At 49.2% G+C, this 21,314-nt stretch overlaps 1 protein-coding gene across 2 annotated transcripts in view; it reads right to left on the bottom strand.

The window, feature by feature from the left end:
• Positions 1-21,099, bottom strand: part of ACSBG2 (acyl-CoA synthetase bubblegum family member 2) — a 29,772-nt gene extending 8,673 nt beyond the window's left edge. Inside the window, exons 1-7 of one of the 2 annotated variants that reach the window (XM_070415931.1) lie at positions 21,080-21,099; positions 17,058-17,283; positions 13,370-13,458; positions 12,292-12,412; positions 9,261-9,347; positions 7,596-7,745; positions 1,169-1,345 (exon numbers count right to left, since the gene is read on the bottom strand). In XM_070415931.1, coding sequence (XP_070272032.1) covers positions 1,169-1,345; positions 7,596-7,745; positions 9,261-9,347; positions 12,292-12,412; positions 13,370-13,458; positions 17,058-17,283; positions 21,080-21,099 — 870 coding nt within the window. Of the gene's footprint in view, positions 1-1,168; positions 1,346-7,595; positions 7,746-9,260; positions 9,348-12,291; positions 12,413-13,369; positions 13,459-17,057; positions 17,300-21,079 lie in introns of both variants that reach the window. The other variant, XM_070415930.1, reaches the window with a different exon arrangement.
• Positions 21,100-21,314: the final 215 nt, after the last annotated feature.

The raw sequence follows: 21,314 nt of genomic DNA, 5'->3' as shown, positions 1-21,314 counted from the left end.
ATTTTCTTTTAGTGAAGAGAGGAAGGGGGAGGAAGAGAGAGAAAAACATCTATGTGAGAGTAGAACATGGATCAGCTGCCTCCTGCACCCCCCGCCCCACACCGCCCGCTAAAGGGATTGAGCCCAAAACCTGGGCAGGTGCCCTGACTGTGAATCAAACTTTCAGTGCGCAGGACGATGCCCAATCAATTAAGCCACACCAGCCAGGACCTGGAACCATATTTTTAAATGGGCAAGAGATTCGAACAGACATTTTTCCAGAGAAGATATATAAATAGCCAATAAGCACGTGAAAACTTGTTCACCACCGTGAGTCACGAAGGAAATGACAATTGATGTGATGAGCCACCACTTCACATCCACCAGGACGCAATGACAGTGGTGATGATGTTGAGGACGTGTTAGTGGAGAGGGGCAGAAACCGGAACTCGCTCATGCACTTCCGGGGGGAATACAAAACGGAACAGCCACTTTGGAAAAGTCTGGCGGTTCCTGAAACTGTGAGAGAACCTTTATCGCCCATCAGGTTGATCATGTTAAAGTTTCTGACGATATTGCGGAGTTGACGCGAATGTGGGAGAATGGGAACGTCTCGGGTCCTGGAGGTGAGTGTTATGTGTATGCATTATGCATTCAGCCAAAAAACCAAAGTATTTATCGAGTGCCTACTACATCTCCAGCACTGAGCTTGGGGGATGTGAAAGGGGCCAGGGAGAACTGTAAGCAGAGAACTAAATGACCAGGAGTCAGCAGCCACACGAACAAAAGAAGAATAAACCTTTCGGAAGGAATTACAAAGGCCCAATGCAGCCTGTTAGATACAGTGTGGAAGGGAGAATTGCGGCACCCCCGAAGACATGCCCTCCCAACCCCTGAGCCTGTGAATAGGTTCTCTTTCACAGCAAACAGGACTTTGCAGATGTAACTTACGGGTCTTGAGACGAGTTTGGTTTTTGGAGCTTTGGGGAGCTGGGGATGCTGACTTAAACAAAAACAAAAGCACACAACCACACATGGGTGCCCTGGTTGGGGTTAAGAGAAAACAACAAGAATATGACCCAGTGTTTCTGATGCTGCCAAATGAAGCATAAGATGAGGACAGAGAAGGAACCCCTAGAACTGGGGCGTAATGGAACCATCCACTCGCTCCAGCTGCCCTCCGCCTTACCTTGAGAGCGTCTGGTTGAGCAAAGTAGGTGCAACCCCCGACCTTCATGGGCAACCAGATATCCATCATCAGAGCCGCAATGTGGCTGAGGGGAAGGTAGCTGACCACCACCTCCTGCTTCTCTGAGGCGCAAGTCAGCTTTATGTCCTTTGCCACCGTCCCGGCCAACCACGTGATCTGGAACACAAGTGGAGCTTACAATCCGGGTGGCCTTGTCCTGGCTGAAGGGCCACTTCAATGCAGCTCTTTTATAAATAAATAAATAAATAAATAAATAAATAAATACATAGATAAATAAATAAATAAAATAAAGTTGATTTTAGAGAGGAAGAGCACAGAGGTGTCTCCTGTCCAGTATAAAATTCTGGAACCAACACTGTCCGACAAAGAGACCACCCATAATCCCCTCCCATAATCACCTAACCATTAGCATATTCATGTTTTTCTTTCTCCAATGCATACCTTGATGCAAAGTTTTAGCGTGTCTATCATTTTGGAATCTGTATTCCTCACGGATGTCATAAAACCCTGGTGAGCAGTTTACTTCATTAAACATGGCCTCTGCACTGTTCCACATGGCCTCTGCACTGTTCCTCCAACTCATCAGGCAGAGCCCAGCCTCAGGGCCTTTGCACTGGCAGTTCCCTCTGCCTGGACTGCTGTTCCCCCAGCTTTCCCCATGACTGACGCCTTCTCACCTGTCAAGTTTCCCACTAAATGCTGTCGACGAAGAGAGGCTGTCTCACACCACCCAAACTGGAGTCTTCAATGTCTAATTCTCTAGGCATGGTTTTATTTTATTTACAGTTTTTTTTTCTTTATTGCCATCCCTACACTACCACCCCCACCCCTCTCCTTTGGCAACCATCAGCTTGTTCTCTGTATCTATGGGTTTGTTTCTGTTCGTTTGTTCATTTATTTTGTTTTTTAGATTCCACAGAAAAGTGAAATTATATGGTATTTGTCTTTGTCTGACTTCACTAAGCATAATACCCTCTAGGCTCATCTATGTTTTCACAAATGGCAAGATTTCATTCTTTTTTTATGGCTGAGTAATATTCCATTACATAAATAAATAAGTATACCACATCTTCTGATCCAATTTTCTATTGATGGACTCTGAGGTTGCTTCCATATCCTAGCTATCCTATCTAATAATAGACAATGGTAATTAACCGTATCTCTGACACACTTCCCATTGGCTAATCAGAGCGATATGCAAATTAACTGCCAACCAAGATGGCAGCCAGCAGCCAGGCAGCTGAAGCGAACAGGAGGCTTGCTTGCTCCAGTGATGGAGGGAGCCAAGGTTCCCCGCCTGCCCTGCCACTGCCCAGCTCTGAGCTGCACTCTAAGCAACTATGTTGCAATTATAGAAACTAAACAATCCCCAGAAACCTGCTTTCAGCCAGCCAGGCCTCAGAGCTGGAGTTGCAACAGTGTTTCAATTATAGAAGCTAAACAAAGCCCAGATACCTGCTTTCAGCAGCCGAGGTCTTAGAGCTGGAGCCAAGCCTCAGAGCTAAAGCTGGCTCTCAGCTCCAGTGACAGCCATAGAAGGTAAATAAATCCCAGAATAAAAAAAAAAGAAAAAAAGGAGAGGTTGGGAGCTTCAGTCACCCGCCAGCCTGAAAACGGCCCTCAGCCCCTCACCCAGACTGGCCAGGCACCCCAGTGGGGACCCCCACCCTGAAGGGGGTGTGACCAGCTGCAAACAGCCATCATCCCCTCATCCAGGCTGGCCAGGCACCCAAGCGGGACCCCCACCCTGATCTGGGACACCCTTCAGGGCAAACCAGCTGGCCCCCACCCATGCACCAGGCCTCTATCCTATATAGTAACAGGGTAATATTCAAACTGATCCTAACAGCAGAAGGACTGGGAATGACTGGTCACTATGACACACACTGACCACAAGGGGGCAGATGCTCAATGCAGGAGCTGCCCTCTGGTGGTCAGGGCGCTCTCACATGGGGAGGAGCTCTGCTCAGCCACAAGCCAGGCTGATGGCTGCCAGTACAGCGGTGGTGGTGGGAGCCTATCCTGCCTCCTCAGCAGCGCTAAGGATGTCCGACTGCAGCTTAGGTCTGCTCCCCGCTAGCAAGTGGACATCCCCCGAGGGCTGCCGGGCTGCCAGAGGGATGTCTGATTGCCATCTTAGGCCCAATCCCTGGGAAGCGGGCCTAAGCCAGCAGCTGGACATCCCCCAGGGGGCCCCAGAATACAAGAGGGCACAGGCCGGGCTGAGGGACCCCCCACCCCCGAGTGCACAAATTTTTGTGCACCGGGCCTCTAGTTGTAAATAATGCTGCAAGAACATAGGGGTGCGTCTGTCTTTTTAAATTAAGTGTTTTGGATTCTTTGGATAAATACCCAGAAGTGGAATTGCTGGGTCAGATTACAGTTCTATTTTTTTAAAACCTCACCTGAGGATGGGTTTTATTGATTTTTTCAGAGAGAGAGGAAGGAGAGAGAGAGAGAGAAATATCCATGTGAGAGAGAAACATCAATCTGCTGCCTCCCATTGAAGCCCCAACAGGGATCAAACCCGCAACCTAGGTACATGCCCTGACTGGGAATCGAACCCGCAACCTTTTTTGGTATATGGGGCGATGCTCCAACCTACTGAACCAGCTGGCCAGGGCTGGTAGTTCTATTTTTATTTTTTGAGGAACATCTATACTATATTCCATAGTGACTGCACCAATTTACAATCCCACAACAGTGCACAAGGGTTCCCTTTTCTTCACATCCTCGCCAACACCAGTTTGCTGACTTTTTCATGCTAGCCGTTCTGAGGATGATCTTGAAGATAAGAATGGCTAGGACTGACATGGCTCACTGTGCGCCAGGCATTGCTCTAAGCACCTTATTTATGTGGTAGGTTAAAGGCAGCGGCAAACTCCCTGTCACCCTCCCCTTCAAAGCTGAAGTCTGTTTTCCTCTCCTTCCACAGGACTGGCCCACTGACTGGTTGGCCAACAGAATGGAGCGGAACGACACTGTGACTTCTGGTGCTGAGCCGCCATAGACTGCAGCTTCTGCCTCGGTATAAGGCAGGGGTCCTCAAACTTTTTATTTTATTTTATTTTATTTTTTAAAATATATTTTATTGAATTTTTACAGAGAAGAAGGGAGAGGGATAGAGAGTTAGAAACATCGATGAGAGAGAAGCATCGATCAGCTGCCTCCTGCACGCCCCCCAGTAGGGATGTGCCCGCAACCAAGGTACATGCCCTTGACCGGAATTGAACCTGGGACCCTTCAGCCCGCAGGCCGACGCTCTATCCACTGAGCCAAACCGGTTTGGCACCTCAAACTTTTTAAACCGGGGGGCCAGTTCACTGTCCCTCAGACCGTTGGAGGGCCGGACTATAGTTTAAAAAAAAACTATGAACAAATTCCTATGCACACTGCACATATCTTATTTTGAAGTAAAAAAACGGGAACAAATACAATATTTGTATTTGCATGTGGCCCGCGGGCCGTAGTTTGAGGACCCCTGGTATAAGGGAATATTTGCTCCGAGGAGAGCCCGTCACCATGGTAAGCAGTTCAACCACCTTGAGCCACCGTGCCGTGAGGTTGCCCAAGCCGCAAGAGACTGGTGAGTGAATTCCTTCCTGGACTTTTCTGCTTTTCTGAATACAGCTGAGTGGCCCCAGCTGACACTCCTTGGGGCACAAGACACAGCCTGCTGGGCCCTGCCAAGTGCCACACCCAGATGTAACACACTTTTGGTGTTTTACGTGCCTAAGTTCTAGAATGGCTACTAGCTGACTGGCAGAGATTGTGGAATAATTTTATCTTCCTGGCAACTCTAAGAGCAGAAACCATTCTTACCTGTGTTTTACAGATGGGAAAACTAAAGTCAAGAGGAGGTAAAGAACAGGTCACACAGCTAGCCAGTGGGAGAGCCAGGATTCAACCCCAGGCAGCCTTGCTCCAGGGTTTATACTTGTCACCCCAGTGCTAGGAAAACATTTCACCAGATATAAAGCCACAAGGAGCCAGGGTCAGGTGGGAGTTTAATCAGATGCCATTCATTCGTTCATTCCACAAAAATGGATGAGTCCTCCTATGTGCCAGAAATGAGAGACACAGACAACCCCTGCCCTCGGGAGCTGATGTTCACGATAACAAGTGACGACTAGATAATACGACAGTGGAAGAAAACCAGCAGCCAGAGGAAGATGAGGGATCAATGGGATGGTTTGTTGTTTGCTATTTTAAACATGGAAATCAGGGAGGGCTTCCCTGAGGAGGTGATGTTTGAGCAGGACCAGAAGAAGGTTAAAGGAGCAAGTCATGTAGCTTTCTGATGTGCAAAAGCAACAGCAAAGGCCAGTGTGTGCTGGTAACTATTAGCTAGGTTGGAGGAAAAAGTTCTTATAAGGTAGAAAAGCTTCATTTAAAAATGAAGCAATCTGCCCGGCCAGTGTGGCCCAGTGGTTGAGCATCAGCCTATGAAACAGGTCATGGTTCGATTCCTGGTGGGAGCACATGCTGGGGTTGTGGGCTCGATCCCGTGTGGGCATGCAGGAGGCAGCCGATCAATGATTCTCTCTCAACATTGATGTTTCTCTCTCCCTCTTCCCTCCTCTCTGAAATCAATAAAAATCTAAAAATACATATTTTTTAAAAGCTAGCAATCTGCCCTGGCCAGTGAGCTCAGTGGTTAGAGTGTTGCCCTGCACACGGAAGAGTTGTGGGTCCAATTCACAGCCAAGAGCTTGTACCTGGGTTGCAGGTTCAATCCCAGGCTCCGGTAAGGGCGCATGTGGGAAGCAACCAATCAATGTGTCTATCTCACATGGTTGTTTCTCTCTCTCCCTTCCTCCTCCCTTTCACTCTCTAAAAAAAAAAAAAAAAAAAAAAAATCAATGAAAAAAATATCCTCCAGTGATGATTAACAAATGAATCAATCAACCAATTAAAACTTGCAATCTTTCTGACTCATGGGGGGAACCACCGTGGCCAGTTGGGTGCCTGTCCTGCCAGACATTTTTCTGCTTTTAAAATGTACACGGGAGCATATTGCTTGCTGCCTTTTTAGTTTTTAACCAAAAAAAGTCACTTGTGTTCTGTGTACTTTCTGCAAATACCTTTCACATGCTTACACTGCATCTTCGGACATCTTCGCACGTTAGCCACATAGGTCTACAGTGTAGTTAAAAGTGCAGACTGTGGAGCCAAATCCTAGCTCCACCGTGTCGCATGCTGTGTGACCTGGGCCAAGTAACTTAACCTCTCTGGGCTTCAGTTTCTCCTCTGTTAAAATAGCCTCCGCCTGATAGAACCAGTAGACTTGCTGCGAGGATTTACTAAAGCTCTTGGAACAGTGCCTGGCAGGCAGTGATCGTGCAACAGTCTTTTTTTCAAATAGTTTTATTGAGGTATAAGTGACGTACAATGCACACATTTAAAGTGTACATCTGACACAAACTGACACATGTCTACACCCGTGGAACCATCACCATCATCAAGACGTGAACGTCTTCATCACCCCCCCGGCTTTCCACTTGTTTCTTTGTGATGCCTCCCTCTGGCCCCTCCCCAGGCAACCGCCGATCTGCTTTTAGTCCCTAAGGATAAGTTTGCATTTTCCAGGGTTTTGTGTAAATTGCATCCTTTAGCCTGTATTCCTTTTCATTTCATACCAGTCATCTAAATGATCTGGATGACTCCATCCAGACATGCGTAAGTGTTCCCCAAAACACACAGCCTTCCTTGAGTAACCGAAGCCTCAACTTCTGCCCCAGCCGGTGCGGCTCAGTTGGTTGAGCATCATTCCATTCCATACACCAAAAGGTCACAGGTTCAATTCCTGGTCAGGGCACATGCCCAGGCTTCAGGTTTGATCCCCAGTGAGGTGTTATGGGAGATAATCTCTCTCTCTCTCTCTCTCTCTCTCTCTCTCTCTCTCCCCTCTCTTTCCCTCTCCCTTCCTCTCTCTCTCTAAAAAAACCCCACCAAAATCCATTTTAAAAAATGCCCTCAAGTCTGCTTTACTCGGAAAGACAGGACATATTCACTGCTCTTTCACGTACTTATCAAACACGGTTCTAAGCTCTTTGCAAATGTTAACTTATATCATCTTCAGGACAACCCACGAGGCAGGGATAGTATATCACATCCATTTTACAGACGAGGAGGCGAGGCTGGGAGATGCTACAGGCCTTGCCTGAGATCCCAGAGTTGGGTTTGGACCTAGGTCTGCTCCAAAGTCTTTGACCTCAACCCCTGTGCATTGCTGCCCGCTCCTAAGTGTCCGCATGACTCTCTACACGCCACAGGTCAAGGGCTGTGTGTCAGGCCCCTAAACGCAGCCCTGTGGGTCAAGGACAAAACATCCTGAAGGCCACCGCCCCGGAGTGAAGGGATTCTGGCTGCTACCAAGCTGGCCACGTGGCGGGCGGCCACTTACGTTGTCGTGGCTAAGCATCACGCCTTTGGGGTTGCCCGTGGTCCCGGAGGTGTAGATGAGCACGGCGCACTGATTGGCCTTCTGGCTCGCAATGATATGGTCCAGCTGCGGGTCGGGGACGGTATTGCCAAGTTCCATGAAATCGTCCCACTGTGGGAAGAGAAGACAGGCAGAAGGTGGGGCCTCGGGGAGGCCTTTCCCTTCCCGGTCAGATCTTGTCCCGTCAGCTTCTCCTAAAGCAGTGGTTCTCAGCCTTCCTGATGCCGCAACCCTTTAATACAGCTCCTCATGTTGTGGTGACCCCCAACCATAAAATTATTTTCGTGGCTACTTCATAACTGTAATTTTGCTACTGTTATGAATCGTAATGTAAATATCTGATATGCAGGATGTACTTTCATTGTTACAAATTGAACATAATTAAAGCATAGTGATTAATCACAAAAAGAATATGTAATTATGTGTTTTCCGATGGTCTTAGGCGACCCCTGTGAAAGGGTCGTTCGACCTCCAAAGGGGTCGCGACCCACAGGTTGAGAACCGCTGACCTAAAGCATGATTTCTGGCCGGGGGAAAGTTTAGGCAGAAGCATCAGTCCCGGTTCCTCTTATAACAGCTGTTGCTTCCGTGGAGGGGGCTACTGGGTGGAGACCCAGGACGCTGCTCTAATCCCTACAATGCGCGGCTATTTGCTGCCGGTTCCTGCACTCCTGTCCTGGGCAGGCCCCTCAAGCTCCCTGTGCCTCAGTCTCCTCATTTGTAAGATGGGAATGATACCGGAACCCAACCTCTCGGGTTGTTCTGGGCGTATACATGAGTCAGTATATGTCAAATGCTCGACAGTGGAGTTCAGTATCATTGGAGCTCTGCCTTCCCTATTCCACTCAGCATCCCACATTTCTCAGTGACCAGCTCGTGGGGCCGACTCCATCCCCAGTTCCAGAGGTCAACCCTGATTGGTTTAAGGCAGAGGGTTCCGTCTGTGTGGGCCACAGTGATTGGATCAGGTCTGGGTATGTGACGTCGAATGGTCCAACCACAGTGAAAGTCAGGGCTTTTGCTGGAAGTGCTCTCCGGACAAGAATGAGTCAAAATGTAGCCCCGGGAGCTGCTGGACCATCTTAGGACTATGGAGTCAAGAAACCAAGCGGGCAGATTGGAGCTTGGGCCACATTCAAGCCCCTGGTTCTAGCCATGCCTGAAATCCACACCCTGAGTTGTAGTTCCATGAGTCATCAAATTATCTTTTTGCTTAAGTTGTATCCTTCATGCCAAAAATGAAATAAAATTAAATTTAAAAAGGCCCTCAGTCTGGCCAGCGTGGCTCAGCGGTTGAGCATCGACCTATGAACCAGGAGGTCATGGTTCTATTCCAGTTGGGGCACATGCCCGGATTGTGGGCTCGATCCCCAGTGTGGGGTGTCCAGGAGGCAGCTGATCAGTGATTCTCTCTCATCACTGATGTTTCTCTCTCTCTCTCCCTCTCCCTTCCTCTCTTAAGTCAATAAAAGTATATATTTTTTTAAAAAGCCCCCCAAGGGCCTGCCCATTTCCCTCTGGAGCCTGGCCCTCTCTCCTGCTCACCCCCCACTTCCTTTGAGCGTCCCACACACTCCCCTCCCTTGTGAACCCCCCTCCCTGTGCTCTGTGCCCTCCCACACTCACAGAATACAGGTTGCTTTTATTGTTCTCACTCATTGGCATCTTGTACTGGATGATCGCTTTTAGGTTCCCCATCTTGTTCTGTGGAATCTGAAAGAAAATTCAGCGTGGGCCTCGCGGCAACCCAGCCCCGGGAAAAGCAGAAGCCGGATGGGTGTCCTAAGCTCCCTCCTACTGCAACCCCAGCCTCTTTCTCGCCTCCCTTTTGTTTTCTGCGAAACATCGGAAACATCGCTCCTTGTCTTGACCGATGTTAGGCCTGGTTGTGGGTTCTTTGTGGCCGGTGTCAGTAGCTTCCAGCCATCAAAGGTGCATGAAGACAGCGGCCTCCTCAGGCCGAAGGCTGTGCTCTGCCCGCTGGCACCTCGCAGCCAGGATTCAGTGAACATTCTTGTTGGAGTCGGGCCACAAACGTCCTCCGTAGAGGGAGCTGGGCCCTGCACAGGTTCAGAAGCCTGTAGCTCCACCAGCGCTGTAAGGGTCGATGACCAGCCTGGGGGATGCTGTGCCTGCTCAGACAGAGCAGTCCCAGGAGAGAGTCACTCCCAGCATCGTTACGTCATTAGAACGAGAGCCGCTGCACCGGTATGGGTGGGAGAGAGAAGGTGACGGGGGTGCTTAGACCAGCCAGACAAGACTTCCAGAAAGATAGGGAACAGACAACCAAAACGCCTGGAGAGGCAGCAGTCTGCGAGGTTCGAGGAAGAAAGAGTTGGGGAGGCTGGCCTGCGGATGGGAGGGACAAGGATAGGGAGGAAGCAGGAGAGGATGGTGAGGGCTAGGTAGGCCCCCTTGGAGGCAGTGGCGAGGAGTGTGGGGTTTATCTAAAGGAGGCAGGCGGCACTGGAGAGTGGGAGGAGGATAAGTCACTAGTATTGCCCAGAATTAGAATCGCCAGGGCAGCTGAGGAGGCAGTTTGAGAGGAAGCGTGTCAGGAGTTGGCTTCGAACCTTCCATACAGAGCAACCAGAACCACAACCCCATCAGCAGCACTTTCGTCAAACTATGAGAGAGAAGTAACTCGGTGTGGCTTGATGTGTGGGAGGTCAAATATACCGGAAGTAGGACAGGAAGCCATAGCAGTGAAATTGGTGCAGGGGGGCAGATGGGGAACGCGGCATTTTCTAACACAGTGTTTCTCAACCTTCTGGCCCTTTAAATACAGTTCCTCATGCTGTGACCCAACCATAACATTATTTTCGTTGCTACTTCATAACTGTAATATTGCTACTGTTATGAATCGTCATGTAAATATCTGATATGCAGGATGGTCTTAGGCGACCCCTGTGAAAGGGTCGTTCGACCGCCAAAGGGGTCGCGACCCACAGGTTGAGAACCGCTGTTCTAATAGGAAAAACCCAAATCACAAGCCAGTATTCATGGCAAGAATAGGAAGCACCGCCCCACCCCCCCATCACCCGTCACCCATGACCCAGCCCCCAGCACATTCTGCTATTAGTAAGCCGGGCGTGACATGAGGACCAGGCACCACGGAAGTGCCATGCAAGAAAGCTCAAGGCTGACCCCAGCTGGTTTGGCTCAGTGGATAGAACGTCGGCCTGCGGACTGAAGGGTCCCGGGTTCAATTCCAGTCAAGGGCACATGCCTAGGTTGGGGACTTGACCCCCAGAAGGGGGGGTGCAGGAGGCAGCCAATCGATGATTCTCTTTCATCATTGATGTTTCTAACACTCTCTCCCTCTCCCTTCCTCTCTGAAATTATATATATATTTTAAAAACACACAAGACTCAAGGCTGGAGGCAGAGGTCTGTCCTTCTGAACCAGGTTAGGAATTCGGCTCGAAGGAGGCCTGCTGGCACGTGTTCTAGTTCACTGAGTCCTGCTAGGATTTCACTGAGTCAGGAAATGTGCCCTGGTTTCAGAGATATTAAAATGTGGGAAAACAAAACACATGGCCCATGATAATCCAAGAGGATGCCATCGATGGCAAGACACATCTCAGCTCCACGCCTGTTAAAAATGGGGAAACGCGCAACTCACAACTGATGAAATACTAAAACACAGTCCCAGTGGCCCCTCGGCCGAGCCATTGATCTGGTCACATGGGCTCACCCTTCCCCTAACTCCCCTCCCCTTGGGGTCTTCCTGCCAGAAGCTGGCTCAGGAAACGGCAGCTCATTCGAATAGGAATAGGAGGTTTCCACAGTCAGTGTCTATCTTCATACAAAGATACTGCAAGGGGAAAAAGAGAAGCTAAAAGAGGAGCCCAGTTTCACCAAGTCGCCACAAAGCAAAGGAAAATCACCACCCAACACCAACATTCCAGTGTAAAATGTAAAACGCGAGGAAGCACGTGCCACTGGGAAGCAAGAACACGGAGCAAACATACAAGGGAGGAGAGGGCCGGAGAGAAGAGAAACAGGAGGTGGTAGGATTCCGGAAAGAAACAGAAGAGAAAGACAAACGCATTGCAGAAATGCAGACAGCTATAAGGAATGAACGTGACAAGGCTCAACATGATCACACTTCTAAAAGAAGAACAGCAGTGGACCGTACATCAAATTACGCATATACGCGTTTTTTTTAAATGGAGGCTGAGTAGGAAATTAAGTTACTGAGAATTGGGAATTAACTCCCCCAATCCACCCTCATCCTCGTCCCACCTGCAAAAGCAGCGTTGCCAGTTATGCTAAAGTGGCGGAGGACTGTCCGGCCTGTGTGGCTCAGCGGTTGAGCACTGACCTATGAACCAGGAGGTCACAGTTTGATTCCCGGTCAGGGCACGTGCCCAGGTTGTGGGCTCGATCCTGGTAGGGGATGTGCAGGAGGCAGCCAATCAGTGATTCTCTCTCTTCGTGGATGTTTCTATCTCTCTTTCTCTCTCTCTCTCTCTCCCTTCTCCTCTGAAATCAATAAAAATATATATATTTTTAAAGTGAACCTGCGTGTGCAGCAAACCTTACCACCCCACCTGATCATTAGCATCTACCTGGAAGCACAGAGACACCTGGTCAGACCACTGAGGTTCCCCCCGCCTCAGATGACTGGCAGGGAGGGCTGGGTAGAGGTTTACCGAAAGGATTTTCTGCAGCTGTAGGTCATTTTCAACCAGCAGGACATTCACTTTGGCTTGAGCAATGACGTATTGACAAGCATCTGCAGAATTGGTGGCATAAATACCAACACAGAGGCCCCTGGGAAAAGAAAACACACATGCCTGTCATGTGCGTGTGAGCCTGGGGTGGGGGAGGGTGTCCTGGGTGGCGGGGGGCTAGGGGGAGGGCCTGCAGACAAGTTCTGAGTTTGCAGCCTTGGCAAAGCTTCCCTCCCTCCACAGCTCAACAAGGACAAAAACAACAAGAGATAAGGATGATGAAAGCAGCAACTCCTGTGATGTCGTTATGAGGTAGGATCACGGAACCCCCACAACAGCCCATTTTACAGTTGAGCAAACTGAGTCAGGGCAGTGACGTCACTGTTCAAAGTGTCGTGGCACATAATAAATGCCAGAGATGGGATTTGGACCGTCCCCCACCCTCAGGCACCGTTCCCTCCATGGGCAGCCTTTTGTTCTTGTTGTTTTGTTTTAATTCTCACCAAAGGATATTTTTCCCATTGCTTTTCAGAGAGAGTGGAAAGGAGGGAGGGAGAGGGAGAGAGACAGAGAGATGTGAGAGAGAGACACATTGATCGGTTGCCTCTCACATGCACCCTGACAGGCCTGGGGATCAGATCTGCAACCCAGGTACGTGACCTTGACTGGGACTCGAACCCGAGACACTTCGGTTCATGGCCAGGATGTTCTTGCTTTTAACCATCCTGTCCTGGGTCTCACTGGCATCTCCCTGGTGGCTGATGACACCAAACATCTTGAACTACTTATCACCTACTTCGCTTTGTAACATCTCTTGTTCAAGTCTTTTGTTCACCTAAAATATTTTTGTCTTTTTACTACTGAGTTCTAGAAGTACCTTCTGTATTCGAGATACTAGTCCTTCTATATTCGAGATACTAATCATTTGTCCGATAATTGGTTTGTGTGTCTGTCTCGCCTGCCCACCTGGGGCTGAGGCTGAACTCCCCGTTCACATCTCGGGGAGGCCCTGAGTAGCGGCTCATCAACATTAACAATGAACAACACATGGTCTTACCCTGCTAGGATGGTACCAACGGAAGCAATAACCCACTCAGCGGAGTTAAACCCCAGGATGCCGACTCCATGGAACCGCTCCAAGCCCAGCTGGGGAGGTAAAAAGAAACAGAAACAGGAAATGGAAACATGGAATGGTTTTGCTTCTGATGGGATGTGCTCCCTGCAAGGGGATAAGCCAGCACTGAGGCTAAAATCTGGGTGTGAGGCTTTTTTGACGATTGGGAACCTGCTTGGCCTCCCTCGGGTTAACACCGCATTGGTTTATTTTATGGGTTTTGCTTTTGTTGTGGTAAACTATTTACAGCACGAATATACCATTTGGGCCAATTTTAGGTGGACAGCTCAGTAGCATTAAGGACACTCATGTTGTATGACCACCCCCGCCATCCCTCTCCAGAATTTTTTCATCTTCCCAAACTAGATCTCTGTGCCCATTACATACTAACGCCCCATGCCCCTCCCCCAGTCCCTGGCTCCTACCGTCTACTTCCTGTCTCTATGAACTTGACTCCTCTAGGGACCTCATATAAGTGGAATCACATAGTATTTGTCCTCCTGTGACTGGCTTATTTCACTGAGCATAATGTCCTCAAGGTTCATCCATGTTGTAGCAGATGTCAGAATGTCCTTCCTGCCCTAGCCGGTTTGGCTCAATGGCTAGAGCGATGGCCTGTGGCCTCTAGGGTCCTGGGTTCAGTTCCGGTCCAGGGCACATGCCAGGGTTGTGGGCTCGATCTCCAGTAGGGGTTGTGCAGGAGGAAGCCAATCAATGATTCTCTCTCATCATGGATGTTTCTATCTCTCCCTCTCCCTTCCTCTCTGAAATCAATATATATATCTATTTAGATATGGATATATATATATATTTTTTTCCCCTTCCCTTTTAAGGCTGAATAATATTCCATTGTGTGATGGACCACATTGTGTTTATCCATCATCTGTTGGCAGACACTTGGGTTGCTTCCCCTTTTTGGCCATTGTGAATGATGCCGCCGTGTGAGTGTGCACACATGTGTTTGAGTCTTTGCTTTGAATTCTTTTGAGTACATACCCAGAAGTGGAATTGCTGGGTCCTATGGTATTTCCGTGTTTAATTTTGTTATGAATTGCCATACTGTCTTCCACAGTGGCTGCTCCATTCTTCATGCCCACCAGCAATGCATGACAGTTCCAATTTCTCCACTTCCTCACACCACCTGCTATTTTCTGTTCTTTTTTAGAGTAATAGACACTCTAATGGGTGTGAATTTATTTTCATTTTTCATAACAAAAGTACTCAGAGAGTGATACCCTCGAGTGGTGCTAAGTTGCACTTTTAAAGATGTAGCCTTGGTCTGGATGTGGCTGAGGATGAGCTGGAAACCTGGACTTGAAGTCACCCCTTTGGTTTGGGGCAGCTCCAACTTTGTTGGCCCTTCAGTCCTACGAGGCCAGGCTGGCGGTTACCCTGCTCTTCGGGGAACAGGCATTTGGAAAGCACCCGCTGGTGCTCAGAACACAGGGCCAGGTGTTTCTCTTGGTGACAAAAGGCTGTCCTCCTGGAAGCTGCCTCTACTCATGTGCACATAAACTGACATATTTCCGATTGGGTCCTGAAGGTAGGAGAGGAGAGGGTCCTTGAGCTCCACAACTAAGAGCATAGCTAACAAAGATCGACTTTCGGGAGAAGGAAACTAACCACGTCACTATGGCCCTGGGCGGGCAGCCGAGACAAAAGCCGGCCCAAGCACAGGGTTCTTAATTGTGACATATCACAGTCTCTCAATGAAGACACATGAGCATCGGGGAGGGGAGAGAAGAATTGGGATGTAGGTCAAAATGTGACCCAATTTCCTGTATATCAAAATCACTAGCAGGTACCCTTCTACAACGGGAGACACCTAATGTATTCACTGTCTCCTTTTATGTTTGCTGGTTTTTATATATTCACTAGATGCCTGGTGCATGGATTCGTGCACCAGTGGGGTCCCTCGGCGTGGCCTGCGGTGATCGGGCCGCAGCAGATGGCTGGGGAGGAGCCCGAGCCCAGGCTGGGTGCCGGGCCACTCCAGCTCATCCCAGACCCGCTGTGCTTGCCACCGCTGCTCAAGTAGGCTCACTGCCGCTCTGCTGCAGTTTCTGATCCTGATCCTGGTCCTGATCCTGGTCGCAGTCTGGAGTGGGGAGGGGCTCACAGGGGGAGTGTCTGCGGGAGAGACTTGTGAGCCCATGTGTGGCACCCGTCGGTCAGCTGAGTGGTGCTCCCACTGTGGGAGTGCACTGACCACTAGGGGGCAGCTCCTACATTGAACATCTGCCCCCCCCTGGTGGTCAGTGTGTGTCATAGCGACCGGTTGTTCCACCATTCGGTCAATTTGCATATTAGGCTGTTATTATATAGGATTGTCTACTGCTGCATAACACATTACCACAAACACAGCACACATTTATTATCTCAGTTCCCACAGGTCAGGAGGCTGGGGGAAGTCTAACTGGGTCCTCTGCATAGGATCTCCCAGTGCTGCAATGAAGGCCTCAGTGGGGCTGTGGCCTCCTCTGAAGCATGAGTCTTCTCCTGCACTCATAGATTGCAGAATTTATTTCCTGTGGTTGAATGAATGAGGGCCTGTTTTCTTGGTAACTCTCGGTTGGGGGTAGATCTCAACTCCTAGAGGCTGTCTGCCATCCACTGCTCCATGGCCCTGTCCACTGCTCCATGGCCCTGTCCACTACAAGGCCGGCAGGAGAATTTCTCCTTTAGTGCATCACCTGATTAGGTCAGGCCCACCCTGAGCATGTGTCCTTTTGATGAACTCAAAGTCAACTGATTAGAGACCTTAATGACATCTGCTAAATATCTTCACCTTTGCCACCACAGGAGGGAAAATCCTTCATTGTCACAAGTCCTGCCCACGCTCAAGAATATGAGACTAAAAGCATGAATATACCAGAGGCTGGAATCTCAGGGTCGTCTTAGGTTCTGTCTCACATGCCTATTAACCTGGCCAAGATGAGCATTTCTGATATGATGTTGGCAAGAATATAGACAAGCAGGTTCTTTCATACATTTGCGTGGGCATACAGAGGCACCTCCGAATAAGATTTCATTGTGCAAAAGAAGTCCACTGTGGCACCATATATGGTAGCAAACAGCTGGAAACAACTTAAATACCCACCGGTAGGAGGATGGTTAAGTCAGTACTGTTACAGACATAATTGCAGTTGTTGAAAAGAATGTGGTGATGGTGGCTGCCTGCATATGGAAGGGGTCAAGAACTGGAAGGCCTGGCCAGTGTGGCTCAGTGGTTGAGCATTGACTATGAACCAGGAAGTCACAGTTCGATTCCTGGTCAGGGTACATTGTGCGGATTTCAGGCCCTCCAGTGTGTGGCATGCAGGAGGCAGCTGATCACTGATTTTTTTCTCTTCATTGATGTTTCTATCTCTTTCCCTTCATCTCTGAAATCAATAAAAATATATTTAAAGGAAAAGGAATTGGAGGGGAAATTTTCACCAGTTACCCTTCATATCTTGTGGTGCCTTGTGCATTTTGTACCATTTGTATGTATATGTATTTCCTATTCTCAATGAATGATTGAATAAGTAATATGGAAGGAAGGAAGGAAGGAAGGAAGGAAGGAAGGAAGGAAGGAAGGAAGGAAGGAAGGGAGGGAGGGAGGGAGGGAGGAAGGAAGGGTCTCACTCACCTTGAGCAAGGCTTTCGCAGCCTTCCGACAAGCCTCGAAGTAGTGGTTGTAAGTCAGTACTTCCCATTTTCCACAGTTCTTTGATGCGAGGGCTGAATAAGTCCCAAATCGGTTGACTGACTCCCGAAAATATTCTGGGATGGTTACGGGGGGCTCATGGCCTGGCCCATGTTTTGACATCCTCAAAACGACTTCTCCATCTGGACGAGTGGTCCACAGTCCAGGACTAGGTGGCTTTGTTTCTAAAAAAAAAAAACAAAAAAACAACAACAATGCACATACCTTAATTTAAAAATACTTTATTCCTGCCCTGGCCAGCGTGGCTCACTGGTTAGTGTGTCAGCCCTCAGACCGAAGGGTCGCAGGTTCAATTCCCAATCAAGGGCATGTGGCTCGGTTGTAGGCTCCATTCCCGGACCAGTTGGGGCACATGAGGGAGACAACCAATAGATGTGTCTCTCTCACATCAATGTTTCTCCACGCCCCCCCCCACCATCCTCTTCACTCGCTCTAAAAAAATTCAATGAGAAAAATATCCTCCGTTGAAGATTTTTAAAATATTAAAAATACTTTATTCCCCCCCAAAAAATGCTAACCCTCATCTAAGTCTGTTTGGAAAATGGTGCTGATAGGTTTGCTCAAAGCAAACCTTTGATTTGTAAAAAAAATGCAGTATAAAACGAGGTGTGTCTGTGCTGTAGACTGGGTGGCTGGAACCACAGAAACTTACTCTCTGCCAGTTCTGGAGAAGAAAAGTCCCAGATCAAGGTGTTGGCCAGGTGGTCTCTCCCGAGGCCGACCTCTGGTGACTTGCTGGCAATCTTTGGAGTTCCTTGGCTTATGGAGGCATCACCTGGTCTCTGCCTTTGTCTTCACATGGTGTTCTCCCTGTGTGTGAGCCTGCGCCCGGATTCCCCTTTTATAAGGACACCAGCCATACTGGATGAAGACCCATCCCATCTGCAATGGCCCTATTTACAGATTACGTCACATTCTGGAGTACTGGGTAGCTGAATTTGGGGGGATGTCTTAGCCCATTTGGGCTGCTATAACAAATACCATAAGCTGGATCATTTAGGAACAGCAGGTGGGTCTTTCTCATAGTGCTGGAGGCTGAGAAGTCCAAGATCAAATCGCCAACAGACCCGGAGTCCCGGCCTCTGGTTCAGAGATGCTGTCTCCCCGTGGCGTCCTCACAGGGTGGAAGGGGCGAGGGAGCTCCTGGGGCCTCTGTTATTAGAGCACTAATCCCATTCAGAAGGGCTACACCCTCATGACCTAAACACCTCTCAAAGGCCCCCCACACACTCCTAATACCATCACGTTGTGGGGGCATAGGTTTCACCGTATTAATGGAGGGAAACAAACATTCAGACCATAGCAGGGGAACACAATTCAGCCCATAACAACCAACATCAAAGGAAGGCTAGTTCATAGAGCCCCCGCCAGCACCCCTCCCTCAAGGAGAAGCAGCAGTGGGAGTCTCACCAGCTTACAACAAAATCACCCAGTGGAGCCCGGGGGCGGGGGGTGCGGGGGCAGTGAGGAGACTATCACCTGGGAAATGGAAGTCAGCTCATCAGCCTCCCTTGCCCCCGGCGTTCCAGTGGCCAGAATGAAACCTGGGGGTGGGGAGAAGCTTTAAATTGGACAAAAATGTAGGGGGTGTCGCCTGGATAGGGTGGGGATATTTTAATGACTGTAGTGGGTTGAAAAGTGTTCCCTCCAAGTTCATGTACAGAATTTCAGAATGTGACCTTGTTTGGAAATAGGGTCTTTGCAGGTGAAATCAGTTGAGGATCTCAAGATGAGACCATCCTGGACTGAGGGAGCCCTAAGCCCAATGGCTGGTGTCCTTATAAGAAGAGGAGAGGACATAGACATGCCCAGAGTAGAAAGCCACATGGAGACAGAGACTGGAATGACGAGGGTGCAGGCCAAGGAACACGGGCAGCCACGGGCAGCCACGGACAGCCACGGGCAGCCACGGGCAGCCACGGGCAGCCACAGACAGCCACGGGCAGCCACGGGCAGCCTCGAGGAGGTTCTTGGTCACGGCCTCCAGGACTTGGTTTGGGACTTCTGGCCTCTAGCACCGGGGGGCAGTATGATCCTGTGGTTTCAGCCACGCCATCCGGGTGCTTTGCTATGGCAGTCCCCGGATAATACAGGGACCACAATGAGATTCTGAAGATGATTCGTTTTGAGAACGACTGAAAGTTATCGTCTCGCCACATGTAGAGGGCAGGTATGAAAGCAGGAAGGTGCTTTATTATCGCATGGTGCTCCCTGAGTAGTTCAGGCGGTAAAATGGTTACAACATCATAACAAATCATCATTACTACATCTGCACTATCTATAACAATAAAAGCATAATATGCTAATCAGACTGGACAGCTGAAGGACCTTCTGGACGTCATTCCGGACATCCTTCTGGCTTGCTGTGGCTGCAGGGGCCTACGCAGAGGCAGTTAGGGGCAACCAGGCAGGCAGGTGAGTGGTTAGGGGTGATCAGGCAGGCAGAGTGGTTAGGGGTGATCAGGCAGGCAGGCAGAGTGGTTAGGGACGATCAGGCAGGCAGGTGAGTGGTTAGGGGTGATCAGGAAGGCAGGTGAGTGGTTAGGGGCGATCAGGCAGGCAGGTGAGTGGTTAGGGGTGATCAGGCAGGCAGAGTGGTTAGGGGTGATCAGGCAGGCAGGCAGAGTGGTTAGGGACGATCAGGCAGGCAGGTGAGTGGTTAGGGGTGATCAGGCAGGCAGGTGAGTGGTTAGGGGTGATCAGGCAAGCAGGCAGAGTGGTTAGGAGCGATCAGGCAGACAGGCAGGCAGGCAAGCAGTTAGGAGCCAGCAGCCCTGGATTGCGAGAGGGTGCAGGTCGGGCTGAGGGTAACCCCCTCCCCTGTGCATGAATTTTGTGCACTGGGCCTCTAGTATATATATAATATTATATATCCACACTTCATGTATTACTTCTGTGCAACATATATTACATTTGCACTCTATATTCTACATCTGCACTATATTATTACATATGCACTTTATATCACATCTGCCCTATATATATCACTGCATCTGCACTATATAATGTTACATCTGCACTATATATATTATATCTGCATTATATATATAATAGTACATCTTCACTGCATATACAGCAGTGGGCAAAAGTGGGTTTATTGATGGCAATCAAGAACTCTGTGCCAAAGTGTGCTTGAGTTAAGCAAGTTAATGGAGGCCAGCAATTTGAACACTTAACGAGATTGTACCTAAGTGCACTGTGCCACTGTGACATTCTTTTGAATAAAGCTATTATAATAACCATATGCATATGAACAACTGTAAACCTACTTTTGCCATTTTTGTATTATATATGTACTATATATAATATTACATCTGCAATATATATACTAAATCTATACTATATGTTACATCTGCACCCATATACATTACATCTGCACTATATGTGTGTGTGTGTGTGTGTGTATATATATATATATACACACAATTATATCGACACCATATATATTATTACGTCTGCATTATATATAACTAGAGGCCCCATGTACAAAATTCGTGCAAGGGGCTCAGCCCTCACAGCTGCAGCAGCTGCCTCAGCCCTTGCAGCCCCGGCTTCATCCAGAAGTTCGTCCGGAAGGTCATCCGGACCGTTGTCTGGACGGTCGTTCCCCTGTTCGGCCGTCCAGTCTAATTGGCATATTATGCTTTTATTAATACATATAATTACCTCTGTGCCATATATATACAAATACACATATATGCTTCCTCCCACGCGGACTCACCTCCTAATAGGGAGGTGCTTGTCAATGCGGCCGTGACACAAACAAAAGAGTGAGGCTCTGAAATCACAAGCCTGTACTCCCCGTTAGTGGCAGAGAACCCCACCCCTACCCCCACCCCACCCCCGGGTCCAGCGCGGACAGAATGGCCGTGTCCTGACTCCCCCGACCAGGCTCCCTAGGAAAAGCCTGGCCAGGTCGTGCCTCCCACACGTGCCTCCCACACGTGCCTTTTGTTTTCGTCATGTCTCCTTCAAGGTCCTGCGCCTTCTCTTCTTAAGTGGTTGGGGTGTCAGCACTTTCAGGTCCGCAGAGACCATTCTTCACGGAGCTGCAAGGACAGAGCCGGGAACTTAGTAGGACGAGCAAAGGTGCTGCAGGGCCCAGCCCAACTCCCACCCGCCGGCCGTGTCTGCCTGGAACCGGGGTCGTCAGTCATGGCTGCTCTGGGCCTAGGAGGA

This window comes from Myotis yumanensis, unplaced genomic scaffold (genome assembly GCF_028538775.1).
Source record: "Myotis yumanensis isolate MYYU_CA2020_CCGP unplaced genomic scaffold, mMyoYum1.0.hap1 SCAF_5, whole genome shotgun sequence".
Lineage (NCBI taxonomy): Eukaryota > Metazoa > Chordata > Mammalia > Chiroptera > Vespertilionidae > Myotis > Myotis yumanensis.
The sequence above is the reverse complement of the archived record's forward strand: the minus strand, read 5'-3'. Positions and strand labels throughout refer to the sequence as shown.